The sequence below is a fragment of the Sebastes umbrosus genome, chromosome 7, assembly GCF_015220745.1.
Source record: "Sebastes umbrosus isolate fSebUmb1 chromosome 7, fSebUmb1.pri, whole genome shotgun sequence".
In the NCBI taxonomy this organism is placed as follows: Eukaryota; Metazoa; Chordata; class Actinopteri; order Perciformes; family Sebastidae; genus Sebastes; species Sebastes umbrosus.
Window position 1 is genome coordinate 18,301,256 of NC_051275.1, and position 16,433 is coordinate 18,317,688.

Here is a 16,433-nt window from a genome sequence, read left to right on the forward strand (position 1 = left end):
TATGGTGCTTATAGTGACTGAAAACATCTGATGGCCTGATAACAGTTGAATCGGGTGCTTATTACTACCCAAGTCTTTGCAAAAGGCCTTTTTCACAGAAGACAGTTTGATATGTCACAGTAGGAAATGCACAGGTGTAAATAATTAAACGAATAATGGCTGAATTCCATTTAGCTACTTTGATTTCAGGATCCAGGTACTGTTCATGTTGATTTACTGTCATTCCCACTGGGACGCTTGAATACAACAGAGCCATTGTTAGTGTTAATAAATTAGTTACGCCTGTGCTTTTCCCACTATGACAAATCGAAATGTCTCCTGTGAAAAATGCTTATGTCTTCTTAGTCCAGAAACGCGTGCTCAGTGCTCAGAAGATAGTGGTTCAATTGAAGGGTTTCAGTGATATATAGCCAAATATTATGGCTGCAGGTTTACAAAGAGCACATACTGTGCACAATATGCATGCATATCCACACATAAAAACATCAAATATTACAAATGCAAGGATCCCTACCCTGGATTTGTGTTTTGAAATCATATGAATGCTAAGCACATACACAGACTGATCTATATCTTTGGCTCACTGCAGCAATGAAGCAGCAGGACACCATCCACTAATCTTCTATCCTCTGGAGTTTAGCTTTAAAAGGGCTTGACCTTTTCTGTGATATTCTGTCTATATTTGGGCACAAATTCTTCCATGCTGCACGACTGCTGCACTCCAATAAACAATTGCCTTTCCTTTCCTTTAATCATTTAAGGGTATAAACAATGCTGAATACGAAGGGTGAAGAAGAGTTATTATAACAAATTCTGCACATCACGCCAACACAACCTGCCTCAGAACAGTGTAATTATATCACATTTTTGTCTCTCACTGAAAACTGCAGTGATTCGACTCTCTTGTAAAGGTTGAAGGATGTGATGAGGACGTAATAAAATGGCCAACAGACTGAATCCACAGGGACATCTCTTGCTTGCGTGTTGACTTAATTATGTTTTTGAATTTCAATTGAATTGAATAATGAATTTCAAGAAAATACCATCTGTGTGTAATGATCTTATCTGTATAATGAGATGACTACAGCAGTGGTGGAAGAAGTATTAAAACCTTTTACTTAAGTAAAAGTAGCAATACTGCAGTGTAAAAATACTTTGGTACAAGTAGAAGTCTTGCATTTTGAAGTCGTACTTAAGTAAAAATTCAAAAGTATTAGCATCAAAATATACGTAAAGTATAAAATGTAAACATACTATTTTGGCAGAATGGCCCATTTCAAATTTTAAATTGAATTATAATTAGTGATGCATCAATATGTTCATCACTTTAATGTTGCAGCTGGTAAAGGTGGTGCTAATTGTAACTACTTTGTATGCAGCTGGGTAGCTTAACCTGTGATAAAACATCATAATGTATTAATTGATTTATTTGCTGTGAATAATCTGAATATGCAAAGTCACTAGTAACTAAAGCTGTCAAATAAATGTAGTGGAGTAAAAAGTACAATATTTGCTTTCAAAATGGAGTGGAGTAAAAGTATAAAGTAACATAAAATGTTACTCAAGTAAAGTACAAGTACCTCATAATTGTACTTAAGTAAAGTACTTGAGTAATTGTACTTAGTTATTTTCCACCACTGCAAATATTGCCATAATTTACATTTAAGTGCCAACATAACAAATAAAACATCATGTACCAGCCTAATATACTTGACAGGACAGAAGAAAATATTTTGACCCTCCTAGAGGAAATGCAGTCTGGATTTTTAGTTATAATAATAAAAACTGTCCTGACAGCTGTGATGGAGCTGGACTCATGCTGAGGCGGCTGCTACAGCTATATATTCCAAATGTTTTTACTAAATCAACCTGGAGTCTGTGTGAAACAGCAGAAGCGAGAGATATGTAGAAATCTTTTGGGAGATTTAAATAGGCCTCATTAATGAAGTTTCAGATGCTGTGCCACGTGCGTAAAATGTGCACAGCGCCTCTTTCAATGTGGAGACGCACATATCTGTCCTGCTGCTGTGTTACGACTACAAAGATTTACTAAACTCAAAGGAAGAAATACTAAATACAAACAGTCGGCTTCACTTAGGCCCACCGGTAAAACTCATTAACTGAACCCATTACAGACTTAATCACATTCAAAATAGTATTTTAACGAGCATTTTAATCTGTAATAATAAAACAAAATAAAAGAGCCATGACTCAGCTCCATGTTGGCCCCTCTGAGATTCATGCAGTAGTTAGATATGGACTTGATCTCAGGCCTTTAGCAGGCTGACTGGATGAAACTTTAGATCACACAGGTGAGACGTGATTGTCCACGCAGCAGAGGCAATCAGGTCGGACATTTGCTTTTCTTATTTTGGATAGAAAAAAATGTTTATGTCCTAAAATGTTCACAATGAAATCCTCAAGAAGTAGAGAATCAGACAGTTTTACAAAATGGTAAACACATGGTGGACTAGATTGTTAATACTGACTGTTTTGGGACACAGTCTACTGTACAGGCCTACAATCAAATACAAGGTGTTTCTCTAAAATCTTATAAAAGACAGAATCTGTGAAGAGTCTGTTAATCTGACAAATGAGTCCTCTGTAGTGCATCTGATGTGTTTGTCTCTTGTGAGTTAACTGGAGCCTGACATCCTCTCGTGTGTTGCTGACCTTCCCCAGGTGCACCAGCACTCTGCTCCCACTGCCAACCCTCCCCAGAAGAGGAAGCGGACCTCCGTGGCTCGTCCTTCTGGTGAACGTCCAGAGGTGGTGAATCGTGGTCCCACTCCTCAGCCCTCCACCTCAGCTGCTGACGTGCCTGGGTTGCTGGATTTGGTTCCAACATCTTGTGCGACCATCCCACCTGCTGAGCTGCCACTAGTCTCCAAAATGCCCCCCATGTGTTTGAGTCAAAAATTGAAGCTCTTTAAATCAGATAATTATTATATTCTTCAGTAATTGCTACAGAACAATTTATCACTGATTTTTTCCCCCTTTTTTATCACATGAATTATTCTGATTAAATATATGTTTCTTCCGTCTTTCACAGCTACAATAGTGGCCGGGTTCGTCGAAAACAAACTGTACATTTTGAATTTCTTTCTTTGTATCTATGTGTAAACATCAAACTGAGTATGAGGACACGCTGTGTTAGAGATGAGAAACGCTGAGGACTGTTGACAGAGTGAATCAACAGGTCTATGCAGTAATGCTCAGTGGTTGGAGCAGATTTGAATGTAAAAAGAGCAGCAAAGAGGCAGCTGAGTGCAGTCTTGTGTTGCTGTCAGCATCAGCAGCAGTAGGCCGGCACTCTGAGGAGCAGACTAAATATGGCAGGCCTGGTTGAACCACATCCTGCAGATAAGGAAACCATAGCAACAGTAATGCAGTACCATGGCGACTACGGGAGGCCTGCTTGGCGACAGACCACAGACTCAGGGAGACAACAGGAAGCCTCTTTACAGGCATCCAGTGCGACAAAAATAAAATCATTTCAAAGAAAAGGGTGAATAAAAAATGGGTTTACACTCTTCAAGTGTTCCTCTGAGGATGAATACGGCATTTTTTTGAGTTTTTGAGGGTAAACTTATCCTCAAAGAGAGCACTCACTCATAAACAGGAGAGCAAGAGGACGGTATTAACCAGCAGTTTACATAAGCGAGTGATTAATTTAAGCGATTGTGTATAAATAAGTGGGTGAAGAGAGTGTTTGCTCATGTACGTGTATACGTGTGTGTGTGTGTGTGTGTGTGTGTACGTGTGCTGGGCCCCTTGAGGATGCACTGCGGAGAGCAGATTTCCAGGGATTTGGAAGGATTTCAAGATTATAACATGATTACAGCAGACAGCCACGGATGAAACATGTTGGAAACTGAGATGTAAATCTCATGCACAGCTTGCTGGAAAAACCTCTTAATGCTGGAATGTGGTTCAGTGTACTCATCTCTCTAAGCATCGATCATATTCATTCTTGAGCCATCTGCATCTGTAACATCCAGCACTGGGTTTTGCATTTATAAAATATATGAATTACATACACAATATATCACAAGAAGTCTGCTCAGAAATATTTAATATAAAACTGAATGCTTCGCTTAAAAGGGCGAGTTGCATGCATATGAATTTGTGTGGTTTGATTTAAATGTTTTTTGGCGTGTAACTGTTTTTCCATCTTTCCACAACAAAATGGCAACAAACAGATGCATGCAAGCGCAGCCTATACTTTAATTCTTCCCAACAACTCACCCTTTCAAGACATTTAGTTTTGTATTAAATGTTTCTGAATGGTGGCATGGTAATTCATACAAACGTCACACAAAGACAGTCTCACTAAAAATAGACCTTGTGTTGATCTAAACAACTAGAGCAAGCATAATCTAGTACCACTGCATATCACCACACAAAGATGTACACACACGGCTCCAGAGCAGCTCGGCGTAGAGTTATGATGTCATGTCCCACCGTGAGGCACACACACACAGACACACACGCAGGCCAGATCAGTGGCACATTGCAGCTAATCTAAGTGATAAGGCATATAATCTCAGGAGCCACTGAACCACACCCCCTCATACACAGCTACAGGGCAATGCCACAGATTCAACCTGGGGGACTTGGCACAGAGCTGGAAGCTAACACTGATAGTAAGTGAAGACTTGTTCCATCTGACCTTCTGATTTGGCTCACAGCCCCCTGTAGGAATACTCACTTTCTATTAAAAGACCCTGAACCCCCGTGCGTCAGATAAACCACAGAACCAGAGGAAGGCAGCAGTCGTGCAGTCTCCTCGAACGAAGATTTCAAGTTTAGTAGCTCACTTGGTTAACCTGTTGGTCATAAAGAAAGCTCACAAATGAAAAGGGGCTTAGAAAAATAAAGGTTAGAGCGTGTGCGAAACAGAGGAAAAGGGAGATTAAATATTCACGAAGACATGTGGGTCGTCACCTCTTATAAGAAGAGGGAGAGGTCGCTGTGAGCAGGAACCGACACAGAAGCACAAGTGTCACCTTGTGTTCGTTCAGCTGAAGTTTATTGTCTTAATTAGAATATGGTAATGAACAGAGCTTCTGTCTTGAAGGCCAGTATTAACTCCTGCATGTGAAACTATTTGGACAAGATGACAGATTGCGCCACACCGCTGCTTGTTTGCCAGAAATTATTTCTGTTCAGGATCACAGATGATTAAAAAGAACACAGCTGTTAATTAAGACAAAGGTCACTCAGATCGTCGCTCAACAAACAAGACAGAGTATCATACTGTACGTAGATTATAGAGCTATTTTAAAGCTAAAGCACAAAAAGGGCGAGAGAGGTAATGGTGAGAACTGGATAAAAACAACACATTTCTCAGTGTTGATCTACATTCAGATCCAGTTTCTGATCAGTAGGCCTCCACATGTCATTGATATCTGTATTGTCTTTTCTGATCTGCCTGTTTAGCTCCTGCTTTCCTGGACATTAAGCCGATCTTGGCTCTCCAGCATCTGGCAGTCCAGTGAAGTGTCAGGGTTGTTGCTCTGGACGGTGTCACTTGTCTGCTGGTCAGAAATATGACTCTCCAGTTTATAGCTACCAAGATCTCTGCACTCTACTGTTTGTTGGCTGTGACTCTCGCTAGCTGGAATATCGTCCTGCCACTGGCCGCCAGCGGGACTGCAGCCATCTACGCCAGGATAAAGCTCCCTCTGCGCCTGTTGAGTGGTGCTGCTGTCTGTTTGTGTACTGCTCCTTGTCCCGTCTCTTGACTTGCTGTCATGCTGCTGGCTCTGTCTGATCTGGCCTAATGTGATTTGGAGCTCATTGAGGCGCTGTGATACGTAGCGTCTCTTCAGTTCCAGCAGGGTTGTTCCATTACGACTCAGGGTTGGCATGCTTGTTGGTGTTGCCCTCTGCAAGTGGATATATCACGGAGAACGTATTGTAGATAATGTGTGGTAAAAGATATAAATGAATCCATGCACGTGGTTTCAAGCAACGATGCAAATATGCAAATGCAGGCACACATATTCATGCATACTGATTGACACATTTTTCTCTTTAGTCGGGCTGAATGGAGGAGCAAATGAACATGGTGCTTGAATGACTGAATCAAATAAATGTATCAATGTAATGTGTCATTTATACGTATGAAATGCTATAATAATGAGTAGTGAGAAAGTTTAAAACATTAATTGAACAATTTTTAGGATAAAATACCAAGAGATCACTCACAAAAAGACCTTCATAATGCAATTAAATTACCATGCGGACAAATTCTTTGGATTATATATATAATATATAATATAATAACAGTGTAATTTTCCAGATAATTACCGCAGAATGGCTGCCAGCACTGTTCTCTCTCTCCTTCAACCATGTGCTCATTTGAGCCCTCTTCTGTAGCTGCACGCTCAGCTGCAAGAAAGACTCATTCATGCGGTCAACTTCTTCCTCTATGCAGGACATCTGTAACAGAGGAAATGATGAAGTAATTGGTGGTGCATGGAGGACGGTGACTATTCTCTTCAATTAAGATGAGTTGTAACTGAGTGATACCTGCATCGGTGTCCCTTTTGGTGGCAAACCTGCAGGAAGTAAACAAGACTTTTGATTCTCCAGAATAAAATAATTCATTTGAGGTTTAATGTCTCAATTGATCAGCAAGACACAACAATTGAAACTCCTAATGATATGTGATTATTGTGCATCTAGCAGAAGCGTAACCACCTATTGCCTTCAATATAGCCTCAGTGCTCATTGGCATGCTGTCATTATGTCCTAGGATATTGGACCATTCTTCTTCACTCTTTTTCTCTCCAGGACCTCGTATAATCGTATGATGATGTTTATGTCTTTGACTGGGGAGAAATGGAAAAGCGTCTTGACTTCAATCTGACATCACAATTAAATTTGTTTATTAGTTTATATGGGTGCATTATTGTTATTATTTCGCTACATAGCCTGCCGTTATGGATCAATGGCCCCGAGGCAGAAAATGATGTCTTGAAAGCATTAAACCCATCTCAAGAAAAAAAGTGTTCAAGACTGCTAGTGAGGTCTTGATATTTTTTCCATTGATCAAAAGGTCAAAAGTTTACACTCTTTATGCCAGTTTTTTTTTTATCTTGGTATATAAATGCCATAAATATCAAGCTTTTTTAAATTGACTAATTTAGCAACTATCCAGCCTCTATGTGATGATGAATTTTGATTTTCAATCACTTTTGTTTTTGTTGATGTCTGATGCCATTGCCATATTTACTCTGCCGTGACAGATGCATGGTATCAAATTAAAGGCACAGTGTGTAGTGATTTCGGGAAATCTATTGGCAGAAATGGAATATATTAAGGCTGTTCTCGACCAAAACATTTTTTAGTCGACTAAAACTCGTAAGATTTTGTTGACTAATTGATTAGTTTATTTAATGGACAGATCTGTTTCTCCACAAATAATAAGGCAAAAGTGCCACTTTAAATCTTGTGTTTACCAGAGATGTGCTCAGAAGTTTCTTGGAAATAAGTCATTCAGCATCTAAAAAGCATAAAAAAACAACTAATCGACTACAGAAGTCTTCGTCGACTAAGACCAAAATTACTGATTAGTCGACTAATCGACTAAGAAGGGGCAGCCCTAAAAATATTCATAACTATGTTTTCATTAGTGTATAATCATCTCAGTCGTTGTGTTTTTGTTAGCTTAGAATGAGCCCTTCATATCTACATAGGGGGCGGGCCTCCTCACAGAGTCCGCCATGTTTCTACAGTAGCCAAGAATGGACAAACCAAACACTGGCTCTAGAGAGAGCCTTTCATGTTTGTACGTTACCTGAAGGCCACCGTAGATCTCTACATGCTTGGAAAGGGAGCCATATAACTTTCTATCTCATTAAAAATGAACATTTGTCTTACCTGTGTCTGTGTCCTCAGTTGAACTCTGTTTGAGGTTCGTGATGAGCTGCTCTAACTTGAAACATTTGTATTTCTGAAGTCTAAATTGGAAGATAGGCAGAAAAGTATTTAATTGCTTGATTTTGTGTAATGGGCATACTATACTCAGATTTTATTTTTCTCACCAACCTGTTAGCTAATAGGTGCTCAGTGAACTGCGCTTCAGTGGGAACTCTAATGTTGAGAAACTCCTCCACTAATGCACCGTGCCGCCCCTCTGAAGCATCACATATTGACTGTAAAAGAAATCATAAAAAGTTATCTGCCCCTACCGGTGCAGTGGGAGGCTGATGTGTGAGGCTTAAATAGCACTTTACTCACCTCTGCTGTGCTCCATTTGAAAGAAAAGTTGAACAGCTGAAGGCTCAAAGCTGAAACGGCCTCATGGAGAGCTTGCACAAAGCTCTGGGGTTTAGATCCTGGATTAAAAGAAGAAAAACAAATATCATATTGATTCCAAGAGAGGATTACATACTCTGTGCTTTTAAACATGATTGCCAGAGCTATTGGACTGTATTACACGACTGTTGCCAAACAATGACACAAGATTGGGTCTCAGGACTCTCCTCTATAACTATCTCTCCGATTACCTGATGCTATGTAGGCCATGGACTGCAGAATAGTTGCGATGAAATGTCCCACGTGCTGAAGCTTTGCCTCTGACAGATAAAGGATTTGATTGGTTGCATCGAAATAAAAGTCCCTTGAGCAATGTGGCAGCAGAGCCTCATTAGAGGAAGATGAAGAAACGGGGATTGACTTGGCCAGTAGCAGAAGCACAGACGGAAACAAGGGGCAGTTTGCAAGCAACTGCATGACCTGGCAACCAAACAGGAAAACGGCCGAGTGTTGAGGTGAGAGGTTGTCCAGGGCAGTCGGGATAAGTTGCCCACTGTGGTTCCCCTGGTGCTCTGTAGCTGCTGAAACAGATGGAAATCATATTTACCGTAATTAGTTCATTATGAGTTTAATTTCTCTTTTCCGAGGCCTTGCATTGAAGCTTTTTCTGTACCATTGTGGAGAGGCTGATTCGACTCAGCTGTGGTGAGGCTCTGTAAAGACTGTTGGATCTCCTGCAGGGTCTTGAATAGAGGAGATATGCTGACCAGCTTGGACAGGTCGTGGTCACTGAGACAAGGAGCTGTGCTCTGTAGATGGACTGAAGAAGACAGATTCATCAACATCCTGATGCTCTTGGAAATTCAACAAACCTTTGTATAGATTTGTTCCTTACCCGGCTCTGCTTTGGTCATATTCATTGATGAAAACTGTGGACGTAGTTCGAAAGACAAAATTATTCCCCGCTCAATTATTCCAAGATGTGCTACAAACACGACAAATGCCACTACGGTACCTGTGTGTAACACATGTTGGTGTCGCTGGGCTGTGTGTATCCAGTTTGCGGCTCACATTCCCTGGCATCATGAGGACCAGTATGACAGTATGGGGGACCGGGCAAATCTTGGTTCTGCCAAGCTTCTCCTGTCAGCCTGCATAAGAGAGCTTCCACTGACCTGAGAACAGCTCCAAGTAACGGTATAGAGGCCTCAGCTGCAGGGTGATGGAGATGTTCAGTCCCATGCAAGAAATAGTTCAGAGAAAAGCATTTAATAAAAGATGTGACAGAGTTTTCAGCCTCTCAAAGCACAACAACTGGTGATTTAAGGAGTACAACAGGTAGATATGAGTCTTTGAATACAAAGAAGGTACTTGAACACTTGTGTTATCCTATATTCAGGCACAAAATGTGATAAGACTGTCAAGGGAATAGTCTGATATATTGGGAAACGCTTATTCGCTTTATTCGCCAGCAGGCAGTTAGCTTATCTCAGCATAAAAGCTTTGTTGCACCTTCCAGCACCTCTAAAGATCCCTCAACATGTTATATCTTATTTGGTTAATCCACACATAACCCACCGTGAAACCACATATTGTTGTTTTTACATCTTGGTTCTTTGTGCTAAGCTATTTATCATACAGAGAAAGAGGTATCAATCTTCTCGACAAGAAAGCAAATAAGCGTACTTCCCAATATGACAAACTATTCATTTAATAATCTTGGTTTTATGATTAGACATTGTCGTCTTTTTTCCTTCATAAGAAAAAAATTGTATCTTTGCTTTGAAAAGATCAGTTTCTCCAATTCAATCCAATATCATCATCATCATTGAGTTTTACCTTGTGTATCTCTCTCTCCAGCACTGCTGTTAGATGGTTTATCCCTCATTGCATTATTAACTAGCAGGTCCTTAAGAAGACTCAGTTTTTTATGATCCATATTGTCAAAGACGTTCTGAAAGAAAATATGCAAGTTTACATAGTTTTCTTGTGACACTTGAGAGGACCACAAGTCCTGATTATTACATATCTAATGGCAAATTCTTCCTTGGAACAATTTGATGCCTTCACTTCACTATCATAAAACTCACCTTGACTGTTTCAGTCTGTTGGCAAATGTTTCTATAAAACTCCTGTGTGTCTTTGCGGTGTCGGGCCAGTTGTGAGGCGATGTGCAGGTTCTGGTCCTCTAGTTTGTCATACAGAGTCTTCACATTTAACTCCTCCAAATCAAAGCGCCCTGACACACTTCCTAAATGGGAGCAGTAAATATCAATTATATAAATATATATATATAATAAGTTAGAAATGGGCTGGAATAAAAGAGAAAAAAGTATCATCACGTCATCCTAAAGAACTGAGGAGATACACTCCTGATGAATGGCTGCACCTTGAGATCAAAAGGTCCATAACAATTCAATATCTCTGGCTTTGCAGACAGTCCGGATGGAGCACGCAATGGATGGTAAGTGCTTGAATTAAAATTGCAGAGGCTAACTAGAGAGCCAGAGATAACAGCACGAGTCATTAGAGTGTGATATTAGCCATTATTTTCTTCATCATCAATCAAACGGTGAATGGGCTGTTAACTGCTACCTGGTCATGCGTTATGGTTTCATAATGACTAGGCCAATGGACATTTAAACGCCCTATCACGCCGCATGAATAATGCAATAAGAAGTAAGTGGGAAACCATTAAAGCCAACTCTACCTTTTAAGTCATTTAGGTAGAAACAATTATCACAGACTAGATAAAGAACAATTGGACATTTGGAAACATTTCCAATGACTGATTTATGACCAAATTATTATATATGAAAACAGATGGGTTAATCCCATATACTGTATACTCTTTTAGCCATGCTAGAGGAGTAGCGGTATGGCTCTATGGATGGGTTGTCGGTCGTTCGGTATGTCCACCACTTTGGTCCAGACTGAAACATCTATTCAATGGATTGCTATGACATTTGATACAGACATTTATGGTTCTCACAGGATGAATCCGACTGACTTTTCATCTAAAGCCATCATCAGATCAAGATTTCAGTTTGTCCAGTACTTTGGTTTGTGCCTAAACACCTGCAAAACTAAAGAGATTCCCATCAGCCTCATCTGTACTTGTACGTGTTTAATGCTACTTGCATGCCAACGTTAGAATTTAGCTCAAGCACAGCTGCGCCTCACAGAGCTGCTAGCATGGCTGTAGACTCCTAAGTCTTGTGTTGTGATATATATATATATATATATATATATATATATATATATATAACTGTAGACAGACAGATCAAATTGTGGTCATTTCAGCATACAATAGAATATAATTCACAAAATAATCTAGGATTTCTGTATTAACCATGTACTTTTCTATAGTTCAGATCTGATACTGTACATACATGTATATAGCTATGTAACACATCTAGACTGATCCCTACCATTTATATTTTTATGATCCATACTGTTAACCTTATTTTGGCAATGTATATATTGTATATATTTGGGATTTTTTGTTATAACAATTGTTATTGTTATCTGTGAAAAGGATGTCTTTCTCCCTTTTGACTAGGTCCTGTTGCCCATGTGACAACATGTTTTGCTTGTTGTGTTGCAGGTGCTGAATGGAGGGTCGTCAGCGGTATGAGCTACACCTGAGCCGGTGTGCTCCGCCCTATAAACACCTCCGTCCTCCTGCAGTCTCTCTATGTGGGAGACTCCCAGCAGGCATGACAATGGCTTGTGGTTTCTTTGTGTTTTGTTATCCACATAAACTGCCACATGCATGCACTCCATTACTGTTGTACTGATTCACACGTTAAATTGGTTGGATTATCTTTTGTTACAAATAAATTACTTTTCTTAGCAGCCCACTCGTCTGGTCTCCCTATTTTGTCACAGCTTTTGAGTCAGGCTATGACACCCAACATTATCTTGTGTCTATTTAATTATTAATTTCAGTCCAATGTTGCAGTTTATTTGCTACATTTTCAATTAAGGTGTGTAAATGACACAAACTGGTTTCGTTTATTTTATGGGTTTTTATGATTTCTGTTGTTGATCTGACTCGGATGGTGAGACTCAGCAGCTCAATCAAGGAAAGTGCAAACAGGTTTGCCTCATTATGTCGTCTTAGCAGAGAGGGGCAGGGCCTGTTACGATGTAGGAAGATTGGTAAGGTAGTTCTGCAGTAAATGACATTCTGTTCTATTTAGTGTACTCATTGGTATGTATGGGTCTCCTAGATGGATTGAGGTGTCAGACGTAACTTAGAGATCTTTTATTAATGCTATGGTCATTATTCGCTTTTATTGAAATTACCAGGTTTCATTTTTGCCCTTTGTTTCAGTAATAAATGCCAATTTGCACTACTCCTGCTTAGTTCTTCAACATCCCTTTTAAAAGTTTTCCGGTGCCAAACCACCTCGTCTGCCCTTTAATAAATAGGGGTGGCGGCACGACATTATCTTTATTTTTGCACTCTTTATATTTGCATTCTTCCCACTTTTTATTGCAACTGCTGCACAGCAATGTCCCTCCGGATGAATAAAAGTTTTATCTTCTCTTAACAACTCAGCAAACTCACTGTGCACTCCACCTGCTACTAAACTTTTTAAAAGGGGTTTGATCTGGAGCACAGGGTAATAAACAATGAGCCTACCTCCTTTTGAAACAGCAGGCTCCTCAGCTTCTGCTCCCTCTCCTACACCCCTGCTGCCTAGGAAGCCACCAAGGCTTGGGACAACTGTGCTGAAACACAAATACAAAGCCACACATTTTTTATGTAATTTTACATGGTTTATACGGAGAGGTTGACAAGAACAATGAGACAGAGAGGAGGCTGACTTTCAGCATATATCATCATAGAGTACATACATAGTATACTGAGTATACTACTAGAACATTCCAACATCAGTGTCCTGATGGATACAACACATCATCAGAGGTCAAGCCAACAGACCTGTCTCCACTGCAAACACAATCCACTGGACAGAAGGGCTCCCCAAGGCTGCGCCACTTTGGCTTAGTCCTCCACTGTGAGACAAGTTTTGCTTTGCCAGGTCGCAGAACCAGCACTGTGGTGGTCAAAACCACAACTACAACCAGCAGCAGACTCAGGATCCCTACACACGGTGATAAAATGCAAGCAAACCCATTACAGCCATGTGCCTGCATGATAAAATGTTGAGTAGATAAACAGTAAGGATACACACCTGCTATCACTCCCCAGTCAGGTAGAAGATTGAGTCTGTGCTGCTTAACAATCCCATATCTGACCAGCTGTGCCGGGGTCATGGGCTGAAAGACGGAGGCCCGAGGGTCACACTCTGTACCCTCCTCACTGACCACCACCACCATACTCCACTCTGGGACAGCACTGTCAACAAACACATACTTCCCTGCTTCTGAAAACACATGTGCAAACCTGAGATAAAGGAGAGGAACAGAGACATTTGATGTGGTTACAAAATGTGATTTAAAACGCTTGAGGCTCTACCTGCAGTGTGGACTCAACACTACCTTGTAGAGTTGAAGTTTGTCTGCTTCATGAGTATCTGCAGACGTCTGAAGGCACCAAAGTCCCAGCTGGGGTTACTGTTAAACAGGTGGTCTTTCTGATACACTGGGAAGTGGCTGAGGCGGCGGTCTATATTAAGAAAGTTAGAGCAAGATTACTGTGTTTGAAACAAAAATAAATTACAATGTCATGATATAAAAAAACAACATGAAAGTACCAGTGTGGTTGATGGTGAGATGGAAAATGAGCATGTCCCCAGAGGACAGACAGACGACGGGGTTGGGGATACGAGGAAGGACAGCATCATCGTCTTCAGTGTCTCTCCTCCTTCTGGGTCTTTTATTTAGGAGTTCTATTGGTTCTGAGTAGAGGTAAAACGGTGCTCACGATTTAGACAATCAAGTTAAATGTTGAACTATTTCCTTTAAAATGATACTGGATACAGAAATCAAATGGCTTGATTAAAGACATTAGACAAATAAAACGAATCAATACGACAAGTTAAGGCCAGTCACCTGACAGAAACTGATTGATGAGCTCTCTCTGTGTGGGAATCCAACCAAACACCCCTTCAGGGTCGAACTGGACCAAATGGATTTTACCAATACTCCTTGCGTGGATATCTGGTCCTAAAATGTTCATTACAGTCTGGAAGTAAACACATACAAGCTCAATAAGAACTGCTACTGCGGCACGATACAACAGCATGATACATAAATTCAAGAAATAAAATGACAAGGTATCGATAGCTAATTTTGAGAGGCCTTCTCGAGGCATCCATTTGCATTAAAGACGATGCACTGAAGGTTTGAGTGTTTTCACCATATTGGAGAACTATAAAGAACAGCTATGGCATATTGTGCATCATTACAGAGACACAAATGCATAATGAGTAAACACACCAGGGTACCTTCACACTACATTAATTATATACATAACATATAGTATATTTTTCTGATTACTGAATTTGGTATACACAGTGGCATAAGAGGCTTTGTTGTTGTTGTACAATTTGTGCATTGTAAGGCTGCCCGAATACCATTTTTGAGCTTCGAAGCTTCGGTGAGAAATATTCGTAGGTATTCGAAGCTTCGCGGAGCAGCGTGGCACGACAGGATGACATGTTCTTCTGTGCCGCCGACAGTGCAGCTGACGCACTACTGTACACACACACACACCTCTACAAACAACGATATCCGTCTGAGAATAACTCATAATAATTAATGTTCGATACGAATAATGAATAATGTTGTGGGATTATTGCTTATTTTGTGGGCTATTTTGGGATTTATACATTATTACATACTTATATAAAAAACAAAATCTCAAAGAATCTGGAAAACAAAGCATTCGAATAGTGATTTGGAGGTTGAATACCATGGTAACGGTCAAAGCTTCAAAGCATTCGGGTCAGCCCTAGAGCATTGATATCTGTTTTAAATTGTATTATACACATTTAAATAGTGTTTTCCATGGCTAAACATGTAGATTATGGTAAAGCAATAGTTATGTTTTAAACACAAAATAGTTTGAAGTGTAGATAAATGTCCTGTACTGGAGAAAAAGACAGAAGAAAAATGATAAAAGTAATGGCTGCTATATCTCTAAACAGAACTAAACACAGTGTGCACAAAAGATGCACATTCATAGGTGATGCAACTATCCTAAAATTATGAGACAGACTATTTTGTTGAACTGCTAAATACATTTTCCTGCGTGGAGAGAGGAGGTCATTATTTCGCCGTCATGCAATGTAATCGACAAATGTGCAGCTGCAACATTTTTCCAGGTGTCCTGCCGAGACCCTGATAAATGCTGCGCCGAGCTTTCCGCCAACTAACCGATCTAGCTGGACCCTACAGTCTGAAGGCTGCATCAGTACAATACTAATATTAGATGTGTGCTTATTTTTATCTGGTAGTAGCAGCTTCCAAAAATCCTTCCACTCATTCGTACACACATTTAATAAATACTCATAAGTAAGTATAAGGTAAATAAGGAATCCATTATGTTGTAAGGTATGGCCAATCATCAGTTTGTCAATGGCCCTGTCACCGCTCCCTTACCCTGGCCCAGACCATCTTGTCTCTTTCTCTGAGGCTGAGCAGCAGGTGGCCATCTGGCGAGAGCTGGGCAGAGAGCTGAGGTAGTCTGGAGAGGCAGGAAGTGTTGCAGAGCTCTTCAGCAGACACGTATCGCTCACACTGGCAGCTAGGGCGTCAGGATCAGGCAGATAGGACAAGAGACAGAAAGACACACAGCATTGCAGGTTATTTACTACTTAAAGATGATAATTAATTTCTTCTAACTTTAGTAGTTTTTACACGGTCATTTATTGACTGTGCAAAGTATTTTGAAGTTGAACTGAAAAGTGTAAGTGAGACTCACATGCCCATCTCCACATCCAGAGTTCCTCCATGTCGTCCACAGGTGATATTACAGGAGTGGAGGGAAGGTGACACACACTCTCTGGATGCTGCCAGACGTACCTGTCCCGTGGCACATCGTCTGTTCGCCTGACACACACACAAACACACACACGTATATATACATCTAAAAGGACTTCAAACACACAGAGCTTGCTGGTCATTACATCATTCTTGATTGGAAACCAGCACAAGAGTATTTTCTCCATCTCAGTCTCATATAGACTTCA

General features: G+C 40.4%; 1 protein-coding gene across 1 annotated transcript in view; it reads right to left on the reverse strand.

The window, feature by feature from the left end:
• Nucleotides 1-5,013: 5,013 nt before the first annotated feature.
• LOC119491617 (zonadhesin) overlaps nt 5,014-16,433 on the reverse strand; it is a 47,538-nt gene continuing 36,118 nt past the window's right edge. The window contains exons 62-81 of the mRNA XM_037775764.1: nt 16,166-16,293; nt 15,844-15,988; nt 14,293-14,425; nt 13,995-14,138; nt 13,780-13,906; nt 13,473-13,684; nt 13,220-13,382; nt 12,920-13,008; nt 10,359-10,519; nt 10,108-10,222; nt 9,284-9,480; nt 9,164-9,197; nt 8,942-9,088; nt 8,520-8,849; nt 8,251-8,348; nt 8,059-8,165; nt 7,891-7,970; nt 6,538-6,566; nt 6,316-6,447; nt 5,014-5,891 (exon numbers count right to left, since the gene is read on the reverse strand). Of these exons, the coding sequence (XP_037631692.1) occupies nt 5,439-5,891; nt 6,316-6,447; nt 6,538-6,566; nt 7,891-7,970; nt 8,059-8,165; nt 8,251-8,348; nt 8,520-8,849; nt 8,942-9,088; nt 9,164-9,197; nt 9,284-9,480; nt 10,108-10,222; nt 10,359-10,519; nt 12,920-13,008; nt 13,220-13,382; nt 13,473-13,684; nt 13,780-13,906; nt 13,995-14,138; nt 14,293-14,425; nt 15,844-15,988; nt 16,166-16,293 (3,024 nt within the window). The 3' untranslated portion in view covers nt 5,014-5,438. The remainder of the gene's footprint in view (nt 5,892-6,315; nt 6,448-6,537; nt 6,567-7,890; nt 7,971-8,058; nt 8,166-8,250; nt 8,349-8,519; nt 8,850-8,941; nt 9,089-9,163; nt 9,198-9,283; nt 9,481-10,107; nt 10,223-10,358; nt 10,520-12,919; nt 13,009-13,219; nt 13,383-13,472; nt 13,685-13,779; nt 13,907-13,994; nt 14,139-14,292; nt 14,426-15,843; nt 15,989-16,165; nt 16,294-16,433) is intronic.